At 51.9% G+C, this 17,673-nt stretch overlaps 1 protein-coding gene across 2 annotated transcripts in view; it reads right to left on the bottom strand.

The window, feature by feature from the left end:
* KCNQ2 (potassium voltage-gated channel subfamily Q member 2) overlaps window positions 1-12,988 on the bottom strand; it is a 107,202-nt gene extending 94,214 nt beyond the window's left edge. For both annotated transcript variants that reach the window (XM_059713193.1, XM_059713194.1), the window contains exon 1: window positions 12,638-12,988. In XM_059713193.1, coding sequence (XP_059569176.1) covers window positions 12,638-12,933 — 296 coding nt within the window. In that variant the 5' untranslated portion in view covers window positions 12,934-12,988. The remainder of the gene's footprint in view (window positions 1-12,637) is intronic.
* Between the last annotated feature and the right edge of the window lie 4,685 nt (window positions 12,989-17,673).

Raw genomic sequence — 17,673 nt, 5'->3', positions numbered from 1 at the left:
TAAGCTGCAAAAAGAAAAGCAACCTAAACAGACGATCAGATTTCTCCTGTCTTTCCCCTGCTTAGATGCGAGATATTGTGATGACATGGTTATAGCTATTTACAATCTAGGGTTGTCTATTGATGCTATCACGGTACCTTCTGCTTGCCCTGATTTTTGATTGCTTACAGAGCACGCTTAAAGGGACAGAGCTAAACTCCCACGGGCCAATTTACTTACAGGCATTAAAGGCTTTGCTAGATCAGCAACTCTCAACCAGTGGCACCCTTCAAAGCTCCTTTGAAGGGTGCTGCAGGGAGCCACACAATGTAAGCACTGAGATTTTTGCAGTGATAGGTTGCCAATGAAGGTCAGCGGAGAGTCCCTTGGAATAGGCTGTCCTGCCGTCCTCCATGTGAGTTTTGCTGAGGCTCAAGATGTGAGAGCACACAATTAATCTGCAAACACACACACACAGGGCCAGCGAAGGGCGAGCACTTTTAATGGTTCAAGGTTTCATCGTTTCATAGTTGTTAAGGGCTGGAAGGCACCTTACAAATCATTGGGTCCAGCCCCCTGCACTTGGGCAGGAAAGACAGTTGGGATCAGGTTTGCAGAAGCCGGATTTTCCAACATGGGGGCTTATAGCTATTGGATATTATTAACCACTTGCATTACCCGTCTGGAGATGTACACACGTAAGAAATCCCTATGGGTGCTGCTACCTCAAAACCTAGCGTGCTCCTTCATTATTGGGATCGGAGAAAGGGAAGGGGATGCATCACACGTCATCAAAGGCTCCATAAGATTTGTCTATAAGGTGCCCTGCCTTTTACTTGACTACCACAGCTAACGATGTCTCCCCAAAAGGGTCCTTGGGCAAACCAGCCACCCCCACAAGTTATTTTCTAATGAAAAGTGGTTGTTTTACATGCGAGACCTTCAGTTCGTGGGAATTAAAGTCGCCTCAGATCCTCAGGGTTGGATTTCAGAGAAGGAAATTCTTGAAGGCAAGTGAGCGGGCAGCAGGCTGCACCACAGATAGCCAGGTCGGGCTGGCGGGTGGGCCGCTGTCACCTCGCATCTCCTTGTGTGCACATCTTAGAAGAAATGCACTTGTAGTTCTCACCAGAGGTGAAGCCGGGGTGTTTTTAGGGACAGCACCATTGGCAAACGAAAGGGGATCTGATGAAACCAGCCGTTTTGCTGATATGCACAGGTCTTGGAGGTAGCAAGCAATCCAACCCCTCGTCGAGAACCCAGCCGGCATCGTGCAGATGCAGCATCAGCAATGCTTGGCACAAAGGACAGGGTAAAGCTGCATTTTTATTTTTTTTTGGAGTAAAACAGAGAAAATAACCCCGAGGATGAGAGAGAGCTGAATATTTTGCATGACGTTCCTCCTGAGCAGGGATCTCTGGCAGCACCGTCGGACCACTTTGCAAAAATCTGAATGGTCTCTCCTCTCGCTACCCTTCTCCTCACCCTGTGCCGGCCCCAGTCATTCATAAACACCACATACAAAACCAGGAATAAACCAACAAAATGGGAAAAAGTGGTGACATTTGCCAGCCATCACTCTGATTTCTGTCTGTTGTATCCCTTTCTCCTGTCTTTCATCTGTCTTGTCTGTTTAATAGTGTAATCTCTGCAGGGCAGGTCTGGCTCTTACAGCATAGATGTACAATGGGGGGCTTTACGTCCCTCGGGAGCTGTAGCAGATGCCTTATTGTGTTTTTTCTGAGTATCCAGTTTAATTAACCTTTGCTTTGACTTGTCCGCATTTTCCTGCCACGCTATGCATTCTCGTCCTATCGTCCTACCCTTCTCCAGCGCTGAGCAGACATCACAATAAAGACCTGGGTAGGTGTCTCTGAAGACACGAGCTATGAGATTGGCTCATTCCCCATGTGCGAGATGGGAAAGCTGCTGTGTATGTGAGTCACCTTATATGTCAGTATTTATGGTAGTGTTTTTCCGGCATATGATAATCGCTTTACAGGGACTGGCAGTCGATCAGCCGAATCTGCATTTCCGATCTGCTTTCTTGCTACTGGACTCTATTGCAATGTGAAGCAGTGACTTGGGCTGTTTCAGCTGTATTTCACTGCCACCGTCCTCAGCTGCCAATGCTAGGATAAAGAAAGGCCATAAGCCAAACCTTTCAGGAAAGCAAGCATTTCTTTGCAAACCAGCCCCCTAGGGATCCACTGGTTAGCAAAGTTGAGAACTACAACTCATGGCAGCTCCACACCTACAGAGCAGGTGCCAAATCCACAGTTTCTATCTGTGACCCTTCATAATTTCCTAGTTGTTAGGGGCTGGCGGGGACCTTACAGATCGTCCTTCTAAGGCAGCCAGTGCAATGGCTCCAGAGTGACCGGTTGTGACTATTGCTCATGATACCAAATAGAAACATGAGCGATGATGTCCATCTCCAGCCCCTGCCTTTCCTAACACAGTTAAAGAATAAGATCTTCGGAGCAAAGACTGCACAAGCACACTAGCACACTGATTTCCCACAGGCATCTCTAAGTCTGACTGCGGTAGCAGTAATAACAATAATAGTAATAATAGTCTTTCCTGCCCAAGAGCAGGGGGCTGGACTTGACGAGCTCACGAGGTCCCTTCTAGACCTAAACTCCTGTGAATCTGTGTGAAGAGGGTTATTGCTTCCTCCTCCCCTTCCGGACTCTGTGTACGAGGTCTACTATAAAGCTCCCTTTGTAAAGACCGCCGCACTCACGGGGCTGAACAGAGTCAGAGGCTGTCAAGCTCAGGCGTTGCAAAATCAAAACCTGAGAAGGATCAGCCCCTCAACCTCATTTTTCTTCAACGTTAGGGGATGCAGAACAACGGTTGCGTTTTCAAGCCGCATACAGAGATGGGAAAAATGTAGGTTTGGCAAAACCTTGTCGCTGTGGTTGGATGCTTGCAGTTCCCCTTCTTTTGCTGGTCCATTTGGGACCTTACTCCACGCTCACTAGCTGGGTATCCAAAAACCACCAGCGCCGCAAGGGTTGAAGATGAAAGATCAACAGCAGGAAACATCTGGATTGTGCTTTGGGGCATCTGTTGACACCTTGTGTGAGTCAAAACAATGCAGCATCTCTCCAAGAGTGTTCGTCTGCTTTTTTAAATCATCAAAACAGCAGCCTTTTTTGAGCAAATGGTCTCTGGTAATAAAATTACAGCTAATTGCAAAGGAAAAAAAACATCCTTCCGAGAAGGCTGGGCCTATCTGGAACGAGAGCCTTCAAGAAAAGGATTTGAACATGCAACAGTGGGTTCGGACCTGCCCTCTGTGTGCTCCACCCTGACGCAGCTTGGTGGTCGACAAGCTGCACCCCAGAAGATCGTGTGGGACGACCTGTCGTCAGTCTAAAATGTGTAATGCCCAGTCCAGAGCTTTCGATGCTACGACTCCCCCTGGATCTCACCAGAGAGCCATGCAAAGGGCTTTGTGCTTCATTTAAAATCTCCCATAGGGACCGGGGTGACAATACAGATGTACTTATGCTACCTAAGAACGAGGCACTGCTATTATTGTCATTGTGCTCCGGCTGAAAGGACAGCTGGAACGTATGCGGTACCTGGTGTATGCAGTTTTACACAAGAACTGCTGATCAGGAACTTTTCTTAGTAAAGCTTTTTATTGTTTAGAGTTTCTGGAAAGTGTTTGAAGGGGAAAAAAAGCCAACTTCAGAGAGCAAAGCAATGGCCTTGCCTATATAAAGATAGGAGAGTGTGTGTGTGAGTGTGAGATAGGTGAGAAAAGACTTTATTGGTAATTTAACTCTGCACTGGCTGCTCCACAGTTTCAATAGTCATAATGGAGCAATCTCCACTCTACTCTTGCAAGTAGCTCCTTTATGAGATAGAAGATACAGCACTTTGCAGTAGGAACTATTTTAGTGCTTCAAAATAAATGTCCCTCATCCCCTGATGCTTATACGATAGGATGGTGTATTTTTAGTCTGGCCAGGACAGAGCTGGTACAACAGTGTGGGGTATTAAGGCCACTCGGCAAGTTCAGTGAATTGATGATATCGGCGGATTCATTTTTGACCGGGGAAAGGATTCTTCCTCTGCGTTGTGTGTTGCGGAGGGAGAAGAGACCCCACATGTAAGGACTTCCCTGAAACCATCACCACGGGGCTCAGTGCAGCCGTGTCCTTCCCCTGAATCTGGTTAGCGTCCCCTTTAAATCACTCAACGTAGAGCAGGAGCGCTGGCAGGCTCGCCCCCCACGCCCCACTCCTGCCTGCCATCTGTGCGAGCTGCATTTTAAAATAATAGAATCACAGAAAATGAGGGTTGGGAGGAACCTCAGGAGGTCGCATCTAGTCCAAAGCAGGACCAGCCCCCACTACATCATCCCAGCCAAGGCTTTGTCTAGCCAGGTCTTTAAAAACTTCCAAGGATGGAGCTTCCACCACCTCTCTAGGGAGCCTGTTGCAGTGTTTTACTACCCTCCTATTGAGAAAGTCATTGCTAATATCTAACGTAGCTTCCCTTGGTGCAACTGGAGCCCATTGCTCCTTGCACTGAGAACAGCCCAGCTCCATCTTCTTTGCAACCCCCCTGCAGGGAGCTCACCAGTGCAACTCCTTTCACCCTGGCTTCACTCTCACTAGTTCAGGAGACCCAATTAAGACCACCAGGATAACGTGCACATCCTCACTGGAGGCTGAAGCTATTCTGAGCCGCAAGTGCAATATGCAGGGTCAGATCCTGCTGCACGCTGAGCGCCCTCAACTCATGTTGACTCGATGGGAACGGCGGGTTCTTCACACCCAGCTGGATTAGACTCGCAACCAACCACACCGACTTCACCCTCTTTGCACCAGAGCACTGGGTTGCAGCAACATCCAGGGACTTGCCCAGCTTTTGCTTTAGTTACTATAGCTACAGACATGTCTTTGCCAAATGAAAATCTAAAGAGGAACCCACAGTCTCAATAGCACAAATGGTTTTGAGCTTCCTGGACACTTCAGATGGGCTCATGCAAGACTAAGAGTTTATCTATCCTGCTTGCTCCATCAATGATTCAGTGCCTTAAAATCGTGACACCTCCCTCCCCATCCCTTGTGAATAGTCGAGGAATTGGTATTGCAAAGATGTTTCCTGACCTGTCTCAGCTGTCATCTGCCTTTCTTTTAGACCATTCTTTGGATAGGATCCTTCAGGGTTTTTATCTCCTGTAAGAAAGCAGCACCTGAGGAAGAATAATCCGGTGTGGTACGGTGAGGTGGAGAAGGGAAGGCTTTGATGGTGCTCATAAGGACAGAGACTAGTGCAGGGCCCAGCACAAGCCACTGAGTTTCATCCACTGAGTCCTAATTGCACAAATGGGCAATGAAGCCAGGGCACTGAGACACAGCTCCACGAAGCCCTGCCCGCTTTGCAGGCATTGAGCAGCTCCAGTGCCAACACAAAAGCAAAGCTACATCAGAACCGATGGAGGGAGACTGTGCAAAGGGACCGCTGATCAGGTGCCACAGCCATGCCAAGGAGATTTTCTCTCTGTGGTGGGGTAGCCCTTGCAGCCTGGGGACCGTGGGAGCTTGAAGACAATATGCCACCCCAAGGGTGCAGCTGAGGTGGGTCTGTGCTGGACCAGATCTCATGACAAATGCAACCCTCATTGTAAGCATCCCTCTGCATCCTTCCCAAACACCCCCTGCCAACGGGGCAGACGTTAGAGTGAAAGGGGAAATAACCCAGGCAGGAGCGGGACTGACAGGGCGTGTGGGCTGTGTGCTGCTCCCTGCACAGGGCTCGGTGCCACACACTGCACTGCTGCCAAGCAGGAAGGGATCATGCTGCTTGTACGGCAGAAAGCTCTCAGAGCCCTGGTCCCCGGCCGGGCCCTGCACGAGAGCTTGTCTCCTAAAGCTGCAGGAATGGGAGCCGACCACCCGATACCCAAGACAGGTTTTGCATTCGATTCCACATCACCAGATGTGCATTAAGGGTGTATCTAGGGGCAATGGAGCGGATCTGAAGTGCGAAGCAGTCAGCGGGAGGATTTCCACGGACTCCAGCAGTCCTAGCTTATAGGCGATACAGGTCTGCGAAGAGTAACACTGACCTCCCCTTTCCTAAGGGACAGGATGAGAGCAGATGGTTGGAGAGGCCATGTATGCACTGATTATTCCCCAATCTCCAGCCCATCCATCTCTCCATCCTGAAAACGGCTCCTTCCCACCCCATCCCCGCTCCTGTCTCTGCTTACTGCTGCAGCTGCTGCCAGCACTGGGATGTGCTGAGTATTTCTTGCTGGCAGTTGCTAATGCTTCCCCCAGAAGCTGTCACTCACAGCCCGAGGTCTGTGCTGGGAGGAGCAGCGGCAGCAGCTGCTGCAATGGAGAAGAGAAGATTTTACCGTCAGGGAGCAGCGTGATGGAGGGGCGACCCGGGTCAGGGGTGAGAAGGATGGGATGGAGACTATCTGAGAGAGCACTACGAGAACTGGGGATGCAGGGAAGAGACTATCATTCCTTCCTTATCATCGAATCCTATGCACTTACCTAATGTGTTTGCTAGGCTCTGTGCTAGGATACCCACCACACAAGACCCATGTTCCTTTAACAACACTAAATGCCCCTGGTAAGGTTGTCAAGTGTCCCAAAGTTAGGGAATGCTAGATTTAAGGGTCCCCTTTTGTGTGCACCCGGCACTTTGGGGATACGCCTTTCATGACATGGTGACATATATCCTATACCCGATGACATATATCCTATACCTCCCCCAGTATCAATCGCACACTTCCCAGCAGCTCCCAGTCCCCCAGGCTCCTTGTGCCAGACCACTCCTTCCCCTGCTCTCCTCCCCACCCCCAGCCTGACTCTTATTCCATCTGCTTCTCAATCGAGCAGTTTCCTTCTCATCCCTTTGGGACCAAGGGCTCAGATGAGCCCCTCTCCCTGCTTCCTATCCTAGTACCCCATCCTAGCCCAGCAGCCAGGAGGAACAGCGGCAGCGAAAGTCTCTTTCGATCCCTGCATCCTTGGACAGGAGCATGCTCCGGGCAAAATCTCCAGAGAGTTTTGCTGCTGTTGCTAAAGGATTCGGACGGGTTGATTTGGATAGTTTGTCCCCAGGATGGGGAAGGCAAATCCCTGGATGCTAGGTGTCCTCTCTGCTGAAAATCAAGTCCCTGCTCCCAATTATGGAGGGGCCCAGAGCTTCTCCACTACCATAGGCAAAAAAAATAAAGCACTTGGTATCGGATGGTCACAGCAATTCAATAAAACCATTTATACTTTTGGGTTCTGCTTTACCAACTGCTACAGCAGCCAATACTAGCATTGTCATAGGAAAGATTGGGTATTATTGTAGGTAAAGTGTTCAACTTTGCACAGAGTAGGTAGTTAAAATGAAGTAGCCACAGAAGGCTCACTAATCAAAGCTAGAAAAGCACAAGCAGAGTTGGGCAATGGGCACCGATCACCTGAGCTTTGCTCACATTAATAGAGGACTAAACAAATAATGACACTTTGATGGGGGTGGGGGGTGGGGAAAGGTCATCCTCAAGCCTTGGGAAAACGGGCAAGGATCTTTCCAATGAGAATGAGATGCAGCTGTATGAGACAGTAAATCCCACAAGCAGATGTAGCGAGCAGGATGGAGGAATGTGAACAAATACGTGCGACAGGCAAACTGGAAAAGCACTTAGGGTGAAAAGTTTCTTGGGGTACAGAGGGAGTTCAGCAAACGCTGAAGTTGGTCCTTCAAGGAGAGCTACTTTTCAAAGTCCACCTCAAACTTGAGCATTACTGCGTCACATTCTGGTTATCCGGGACCTGTGCAAAGAGGGCCTGAGAGAGATAACCCAAAGAAAACCATCGGTATAAGGCTCTGGTCGTCCTTATAGAGTCTGGAACCCACCTCCACTCATGCAGATGCAGCTTTGCATGTGAAAAATCACTTGTGCATCAAAGGTTTGGCGCATGAGTAGGAACCGGTTGCTTGACTGTTGAGTGTTCATGAGACAGTGACACAGAGCAGCGTTTTGGCACCGAGAGGTTTGGGGCGTAGAGGGAGAGGGAAGCGGGCGCCTTGCCATCAGGCTCCATTTCCCTTGGATGTCGGCAGCAGACTGACTCTCATCTGTGAACACTGATCACCGGGATGAAGACACTGCCCTTGCGCAGAGCACCTCTCAAAGATGGACCACGGGGGAGCTGAGCTCACCAGCATCACATCACCACACAAGTGCGGGAGAAGCCTGGCATCTTGCTCTGGGTTCCTGCACCCCATCCTCCCTTGCTGAAAGAAAGCCTGGTCCAGTAATGATAGGCAGAGTCAGCACCGGCTGATAAAACACTTCTTGGCCAAGCTCTCTGCCTGACAAAGCCTTTGCAGCCAAGGAGGGGCAGAACCCAAGAGAGCCGAGATAGGGCCTAGCAGCTCAGCCACTGTTTTTCTGTGGCTTTGATTTGCCAGAGTTTTAAACCATCCACCCGTACTCCTGCATTAACTATTTTTAGCCTGGATGCCATGTGTGCATCTTGCAAGCTGAGAGCCAAGGAAATGCAGAAAATGGGTAAAAGAGAAATAAAACCACCTGACTGACACAGGCGCGTGGAAATGAATGGAGCCGGCACATGGATTTTAAAGTTCAGGAGCGTACTTCACTGAGCGATGTCAGCTGCAAATGCACGCGGCGCAAGAGGTGCATCTGACAGGGGTCCTTCTGCATTAGCATCCAGCTGCCTCTTCCCAAAATTTTCCTAGGCTGGAAGAGAATCCATTCCCTTGGCAGGTGTTTATGGGAGCCCATTAGGTGTGTTTTGACATTCAGATGTGAGCAGATGTTGCCGGAGTGTCTACTCACTGAAGCAAACACACCTGCCTTTGTTTCAGCATGTGAAGCTCGTGCCATCTGCACCGTGACACGGGAAAGCTCCCCAGAGCTTCACCGCCCTGGTGGGAACAGGGGCAAGCACTGTATATATGCAGCACGGATGACATTTGCTCCTGTGCAAAAGGACTGATCGTATAAGTCCTCTTCAGGATACTACCTAGTGGTTAAAGGGCTTTTTGGGGGAGTAAGGAGACATGGGTTCTGCTCCCCGCTCTGCCAGTCATCTACTCTGACACCCTGGCAAGTTGCTTCACTTCCCTGTGCCTCTATTTCTCCTCTCATCCTTTGTCTCTCTTACCAACTTGAACTAAAATCTCTCCAGTATAAGAGAGCTGCATGCATAGACAACACCTGACACAATGCAGCGCCCACTCGACTGGGGCCCTCCACAGAGTACAGCAATCTACATAAAACCAAAGGGAGGTGAACTGATGCACAGACTTGGCACCGAGCGTGCAGAAATTTAACCCAGGTAATTTTTGTTCATGCCTGTCTACCATGTTCCTGTCTCTTTGGATAAGAAATAAACAACCTGCCAGAGCTAAATCTGCTGCCTCCATGATCCAAAGGACTCGAGTCCCAACTAGGACAAGTGTTTCTTGCTCTGAAGCTGCATGGCATGTAGGTTACTAATCCTGCCTGAATATGGTAAATCCCTGCATGTCTTTGATCTCAGCTTGCAGGGGAAGAAAGGAAGCAGTTTGCTGTCAAATTGCAAGGGGGGGGGGGGGGTACTTTACAGCTGCTTCTCGATTTGGAACAGCCTGGAAATGTTCCTGAAAGCAATGGGAAAGGGTCAGAGCAGGGTGGGAAACATGCCTCTATTTTCATAGGTGTCATGCACAGAGATGGGGAATTCAGACCTCCAGGTCCAAAGCCCCAGCATCACTTAACCCCGTGTAAGGCATGCAGATGTGGTCCTTTGCATGAGTGGGGATTTCACCAGCGGAAGGTACATCCCAGAGCGGGGTGACACCATTGGTACTGGCATGAATCTGGGGCAATGCCACGTCTTTCTTGTGGGCAGTAAGTGCCGTTACGTGGCCTTGTTTATGAGAGGGCCCTGATGCAGGATGAATCTCTCAGTGAGTCACACAGGTCAGGCAGTAAGAGTGCTTTGTCTCCCTTTGTGCTACACAAGCCCATCAAAGCCAACACAAAGCCTAGGTTTATGCTACCATGTGCCATCTTGCTTTCCTCCCACTCCACACCCCGACCCCTGCCCCTCTAGAGTCAGAACCGCCACGCTGATTCAGCCTGTAGGGATGCCATTAATAATATGCTATAGCATGCCATACAGCATCCGCCCTATGTATGCACCATAATATTTGATCCATGGGGTATGCAACACCTGCCACGGTCAAAGGGTATGTAAAATGCAAGGGCCAGCCTGGATGCACATCTGCAGGACTTGCTCACAAAACACGGGCCTGATTTTCCAAGCTGCTGAGCACTTGCCCCTGCAAAGGAAGCCAAAGGGAGCTGGAGATGCTCAGCACCTTGGACCATTGGGAAATACAGATCCTAGCTCCAAACCAACCAGAGACACCTTCATCTCTTGGGTTGCTTGCTTCTTGCCCCCGTGTCATTCCTGCATGACCGATGTCCCTGGGGGGCAGCCTGGATGGGTCCGTCCCCCGGCCACCCGCAAGGACTCTCTGAGAGGCCTCAACCGACAAAATGGCCTGGATGACCGGTCCCACCCATCATTCCCGACAATGCCCTGGCTTCCTGCTGCAACACCGCTATTAAAACCATATTAACCAACAGTGACCGCCGCCACGTGGGAACCCAAGCGCCTGAGCTGGCATGAAGGGGCGCCTCACAGAGGGAAAGGGGGTTGTATGGGTAGCTGGCAGGAGTCCCCAAGGGGAGTCAAACTGGGTGCCAGCAAACCCTACGAGGCAGAAGGTCCTTGCTCAAGGGGTGCCACGTGCATATCCCTTGCTTAAAACATAAGGCGGCCTGTGGGTACACGGACCCCCATCTCCTGGCACTGCCCGTCCCCACAAGGAGTGGAACTGGGCGCCAGCAAACCTCTGAGGCAGAAGGTCCTTGCTCAAGGGGTGCCAGGTGCATATCCCTCGCTTAAAGAGTAAGGGGGTCTGCAGGTAGCCAGCAGCATATCCCTTGTTTAAAGAGTAAGGGGGTCTGCCAGTAGCCAGGTGCATATCCCACGCTTAAAGAGTAAGGGGGTCTGCCGGTAGCCACGTAGGCGTGCCAGCTGCACATCCCTCGTTTAAAGAATAAAGGGGTCTGTGGGGAGCCATGTCGGGGTGCCAGATGCACATCCCTGGCTCAAAGGATAAGGGGGTTCGCAGGGTGCCAGCTGCACACCCCTTGCTTAAAGAGTAATGGGGTCTGCAGGGAGCCAGGTGCACACCCCTCGCTTAAAGAATAAAGGGGTTTGTGGGTAGCCACGTCAGGGTGCCAGCTGCACACCCCTCGCTTAAAGAGTAAGGGGGTCTGCAGGTAGCCATGTTGGGGTGCCAGCTGCACATCCCTTTAAAGAATAAAGGGGTCTGATGGGAACCATGTAGGGGTGCCAGGTGCATATCCCTTGCTTAAAGAGTAAGGGGGTCTGTTGGCAGCCAGGTGCACATGCCTCCTTTAAAGAATCAAGGGGTCTGCGGGGAGCCAAGTGCACATCCCTCATTTAAAGAGTAAGGGGGTGTGCGGGGAGCCAGATGCACACCCCTCATTTAAAGAGTAAGGGGGTCTGCGGGGAGCCAGGTGCACATACCCCATTTAAAGAGTAAGGGGGTCTGCGGGGAGCCAGGTGCACATCCCTTGCTTAAAGAGTAAGGGGGTGTGCGGGGAGCCAGATGCACACCCCTCATTTAAAGAGTAAGGGGGTCTGCGGGGAGCCAGATGCACACCCCTCATTTAAAAAGTAAGGGGGTGTGCGGGGAGCCAGGTGCACATACCCCATTTAAAGAGTAAGGGGGTCTGCGGGGAGCCAGATGCACACCCCTCATTTAAAGAGTAAGGGGGTGTGCGGGGAGCCAGATGCACACCCCTCATTTAAAAAGTAAGGGGGTGTGCGGGGAGCCAGGTGCACATACCCCATTTAAAGAGTAAGGGGGTCTGCGGGGAGCCAGATGCACACCCCTCATTTAAAGAGTAAGGGGGTGTGCGGGGAGCCAGGTGCACATCCCTTGCTTAAAGAGTCAGGGGGTGTGCGGGGAGCCAGATGCACACCCCTCATTTAAAGAGTCAGGGGGTGTGTGGGGAGCCAGATGCACACCCCTCATTTAAAGAGTCAGGGGGTGTGCGGGGAGCCAGATGCACACCCCTCATTTAAAGAGTCAGGGGGTGTGCGGGGAGCCAGATGCACACCCCTCATTTAAAGAGTCAGGGGGTGTGCGGGGAGCCAGGTGCACATACCCCATTTAAAGAGTAAGGGGGTGTGCGGGGAGCCAGATGCACACCCCTCATTTAAAGAGTCAGGGGGTGTGCGGGGAGCCAGGTGCACATACCCCATTTAAAGAGTAAGGGGGTGTGCGGGGAGCCAGATGCACACCCCTCATTTAAAGAGTCAGGGGGTGTGCGGGGAGCCAGGTGCACATACCCCATTTAAAGAGTCAGGGGGTGTGCGGGGAGCCGGGCACGCCGCACACCCCTGGCTTGAAGGCTACGGGGGCTGCGCCCTTTGTGTCTCGCTGTGCCGGCTCGGGGACCCGTCCGCGGCGGGCGCAGGAGCGAGGCTTGCCGCACCCCTCCCCTCCCCTCCCCTCCCCTCCCGCGGTGCGGGGCAGTGCGGCACGGCCGGGCCGGGGCACTCACACGTATGCGTGGTAGATGAACGCCCAGCCCCGCGGCCTCTCCAGCACGTTGTAGAGGAAATTCTGGAGCTTGCGGTAGAAGGCGTTGCGCTTGGGGGGCTTCCCCGCGCCCGCGCCCCCCGAGCGCGGCTTGCTGAGGATGCTGCCCCGCTTGGTGCTGTCCGAGCCGGCGATCAGCAGCGCCCCATCCCGGCTGGAGTCGGGCGCGCCGGGATCCAGCCCCACGAAGCCCACCTTGAGCTTCTTCTCGCCCGCCGGCCCCGGGTACACGCCGCCGTTGCGGGATTTCTGCACCATCCTCCCGGGGCTGCGCTGCGCTGCGCTGCGGGCGGAGCTGGGCCGGGGGCTGCGGGCTCACATGGCCGCGCGCGCCGCGCTCCGCCGCCGGCTCTGCCGGCCCCCGCGCTCCTGCCGCTGCCGCTGCCGCTCCTGCTGCTGATGCGGCTCCAGCTCCGGCTCCGGCTCCGGCTCCTCCCGGCCGCCATGCGCCAGGCCCCCTCCCTCCTGCCTTAACTCTTTGCTGCCTTAGGGAGGGGGGAGCACAGCCACCTACCTGGCAGCCTGCCCCGTGCCACGCGGGGCGCGGCAATGCGGGGGGCTGTGGGTGCAGGGGGTGTCTTTGATGAGACCGAGTCGAGAGTTAGGAGCAAGCTCGCCAAGGAATAAAATAGAGAGAGTATGCATGGCTCTTTGCAAGAGGGGCTTGGCCAGGAGACCTGGGGTTGCTTCCTGGGGACCCACTTTCAAAGTGGACACGGTTCTTTAGGGTAGGTGTGATATCTTTGATTAAACCAAGTCAAGAGTTGGAAAAATGGCTCTTTGCAAGAGGGGCTGGTTTCAGTAGGGCTTGTCCAGGAGACCTGGGGTTGTCTGCCGGGTGCCCCCTTCCAAAGTGGACACGGTTCTTTGGGTAGATGTGACATCTTTGATTAAACCAAGTCAAGAGTTGGAAAAATGGCTCTTTGCAAGAGGGGCTGGTTTCAGTAGGGCTTGTCCAGGAGACCTGGGGTTGTCTGCCAGGTGCCCCCTTCCAAAGTGGACATGCTTCTTTAGGGTAGATGTGACATCTTTGATGAGATCAAGTCGAGAGCTGGAAGCAAGCTCACCAAGGAATAAAATAGAGAGAGTATGCATGGCTCTTTGCAAGAGGGGCTTGGCCAGGAGACCTGGGGTTGTCTGCCGGGTGCCCCTTCCAAAGTGGACACAGTTCTTTGGGTAGATGTGACATCTTTGATTAAACCAAGTCAAGAGTTGGAAAAATGGCTCTTTGCAAGAGGGGCTGGTTTCAGTAGGGCTTGTCCAGGAGACCTGGGGTTGTCTGCCGGGTGCCCCCTTCCAAAGTGGACACAGTTCTTTAGGGTAGATGTGACATCTTTGATGAGATCAAGTCAAGAGTTGGAAGCAAGCTTGCCAAGGAATAAAATAAAGAGAGCATGAATGGCACTTTGCAAGAGGGGCTTGGCCAGGAGACCTGGGGTTGTCTGCCGGGTGCCCCCTTCCTGAGTGGACACGGTTCTTTGGGTAGATGTGATATCCATGATGAGATCGAGTCAAGAGTTGGAAGCAAGCTTTTCAAGGAATAAAAGAGAGAGAGCATGAATGGCTCCTTTGCAAGAGGGGCTGGTTTCAGTAGGGCTTGGCCAGGAGACCTGGGGTTGTCTGCCGGGTGCCCCCTTCCAAAGTGGACACGGTTCTTTGGGTAGATGTGACATCTTTGATTAAACCAAGTCAAGAGTTGGAAAAATGGCTCTTTGCAAGAGGGGCTGGTTTCAGTAGGGCTTGGCCAGGAGACCTGGGGTTGTCTGCCGGGTGCCCCCTTCCAAAGTGGACACAGTTCTTTAGGGTAGATGTGACATCTTTGATGAGATCAAGTCAAGAGTTGGAAGCAAGCTTGCCAAGGAATAAAATAAAGAGAGCATGAATGGCACTTTGCAAGAGGGGCTTGGCCAGGAGACCTGGGGTTGTCTGCCGGGTGCCCCCTTCCTGAGTGGACAGGGTTCTTTAGGGTAGATGTGATATCCATGATGAGATCGAGTCAAGAGTTGGAAGCAAGCTTTTCAAGGAATAAAAGAGAGAGAGCATGAATGGCTCCTTTGCAAGAGGGGCTGGTTTCAGTAGGGCTTGGCCAGGAGACCTGGGGTTGTCTGTCAGGTGCCCCCTTCCAAAGTGGACATGCTTCTTTAGGGTAGATGTGATATCTTTGATGAGACCAAGTCGAGAGCTGGAAGCGAGCTTGCCAAGGAATAAAATAGAGAGAGTATGCATGGCTCTTTGCAAGAGGGGCTTGGCCAGGAGACCTGGGGTTGTCTGCCGGGTGCCCCCTTCCAAAATGGACATGGTTCTTTGGGTAGATGTGACATCTTTGATTAAACCAAGTCAGGAGTTGGAAAAATGGCTCTTTGCAAGAGGGGCTGGTTTCAGTAGGGCTTGTCCAAGAGACCTGGGGTTGTCTGCCGGGTGCCCCCTTCCAAAGTGGACACAGTTCTTTAGGGTAGATGTGACATCTTTGATGAGATCAAGTCAAGAGTTGGAAGCAAGCTTGCCAAGGAATAAAATAAAGAGAGCATGAATGGCACTTTGCAAGAGGGGCTTGGCCAGGAGACCTGGGGTTGTCTGCCGGGTGCCCCCTTCCTGAGTGGACACGGTTCTTTGGGTAGATGTGATATCCATGATGAGATCGAGTCAAGAGTTGGAAGCAAGCTTTTCAAGGAATAAAAGAGAGAGAGCATGAATGGCTCCTTTGCAAGAGGGGCTGGTTTCAGTAGGGCTTGGCCAGGAGACCTGGGGTTGTCTGCCGGGTGCCCCCTTCCAAAGTGGACACGGTTCTTTGGGTAGATGTGACATCTTTGATTAAACCAAGTCAAGAGTTGGAAAAATGGCTCTTTGCAAGAGGGGCTGGTTTCAGTAGGGCTTGGCCAGGAGACCTGGGGTTGTCTGCCGGGTGCCCCCTTCCAAAGTGGACACAGTTCTTTAGGGTAGATGTGACATCTTTGATGAGATCAAGTCAAGAGTTGGAAGCAAGCTTGCCAAGGAATAAAATAAAGAGAGCATGAATGGCACTTTGCAAGAGGGGCTTGGCCAGGAGACCTGGGGTTGTCTGCCGGGTGCCCCCTTCCTGAGTGGACAGGGTTCTTTAGGGTAGATGTGATATCCATGATGAGATCGAGTCAAGAGTTGGAAGCAAGCTTTTCAAGGAATAAAAGAGAGAGAGCATGAATGGCTCCTTTGCAAGAGGGGCTGGTTTCAGTAGGGCTTGGCCAGGAGACCTGGGGTTGTCTGTCAGGTGCCCCCTTCCAAAGTGGACATGCTTCTTTAGGGTAGATGTGATATCTTTGATGAGACCAAGTCGAGAGCTGGAAGCGAGCTTGCCAAGGAATAAAATAGAGAGAGTATGCATGGCTCTTTGCAAGAGGGGCTTGGCCAGGAGACCTGGGGTTGTCTGCCGGGTGCCCCCTTCCAAAATGGACATGGTTCTTTGGGTAGATGTGACATCTTTGATTAAACCAAGTCAGGAGTTGGAAAAATGGCTCTTTGCAAGAGGGGCTGGTTTCAGTAGGGCTTGTCCAAGAGACCTGGGGTTGTCTGCCGGGTGCCCCCTTCCAAAGTGGACACAGTTCTTTAGGGTAGATGTGACATCTTTGATGAGATCAAGTCAAGAGTTGGAAGCAAGCTTGCCAAGGAATAAAATAAAGAGAGCATGAATGGCACTTTGCAAGAGGGGCTTGGCCAGGAGACCTGGGGTTGTCTGCCGGGTGCCCCCTTCCTGAGTGGACACGGTTCTTTGGGTAGATGTGATATCCATGATGAGATCGAGTCAAGAGTTGGAAGCAAGCTTTTCAAGGAATAAAAGAGAGAGAGCATGAATGGCTCCTTTGCAAGAGGGGCTGGTTTCAGTAGGGCTTGGCCAGGAGACCTGGGGTTGTCTGCCGGGTGCCCCCTTCCAAAGTGGACACGGTTCTTTGGGTAGATGTGACATCTTTGATTAAACCAAGTCAAGAGTTGGAAAAATGGCTCTTTGCAAGAGGGGCTGGTTTCAGTAGGGCTTGGCCAGGAGACCTGGGGTTGTCTGCCGGGTGCCCCCTTCCAAAGTGGACACAGTTCTTTAGGGTAGATGTGACATCTTTGATGAGATCAAGTCAAGAGTTGGAAGCAAGCTTGCCAAGGAATAAAATAAAGAGAGCATGAATGGCACTTTGCAAGAGGGGCTTGGCCAGGAGACCTGGGGTTGTCTGCCGGGTGCCCCCTTCCTGAGTGGACAGGGTTCTTTAGGGTAGATGTGATATCCATGATGAGATCGAGTCAAGAGTTGGAAGCAAGCTTTTCAAGGAATAAAAGAGAGAGAGCATGAATGGCTCCTTTGCAAGAGGGGCTGGTTTCAGTAGGGCTTGGCCAGGAGACCTGGGGTTGTCTGTCAGGTGCCCCCTTCCAAAGTGGACATGCTTCTTTAGGGTAGATGTGATATCTTTGATGAGACCAAGTCGAGAGCTGGAAGCGAGCTTGCCAAGGAATAAAATAGAGAGAGTATGCATGGCTCTTTGCAAGAGGGGCTTGGCCAGGAGACCTGGGGTTGTCTGCCGGGTGCCCCCTTCCAAAATGGACATGGTTCTTTGGGTAGATGTGACATCTTTGATTAAACCAAGTCAGGAGTTGGAAAAATGGCTCTTTGCAAGAGGGGCTGGTTTCAGTAGGGCTTGTCCAAGAGACCTGGGGTTGTCTGCCGGGTGCCCCCTTCCAGAGTGGACATGCTTCTTTAGGGTAGATGTGACATCTTTGATGAGACCAAGTCGAGAGCTGGAAGCAAGCTTGCCAAGGAATAAAATAGAGAGAGCATGAATGGCTCTTTGCAAGAGGGGCTTGGCCAGGAGACCTGGGGTTGCTTCCTGGGTACCCACTTCCAAAGTAGACATGGTTCTTTAGGGTAGTTGTGATATCTTTCATGAGACCAAGTCAAGAGTTGGAAAAATTGTTCTTTGCAAGAGGGGCTGGTTTCTAAGGGACTGCCTTGCTTGGCCAGAAGACCTGGTTATCTCCCAAGTG

Source organism: Alligator mississippiensis, chromosome 9, assembly GCF_030867095.1.
Source record: "Alligator mississippiensis isolate rAllMis1 chromosome 9, rAllMis1, whole genome shotgun sequence".
Lineage (NCBI taxonomy): Eukaryota > Metazoa > Chordata > Crocodylia > Alligatoridae > Alligator > Alligator mississippiensis.
The sequence above is the reverse complement of the archived record's forward strand: the minus strand, read 5'-3'. Positions and strand labels throughout refer to the sequence as shown.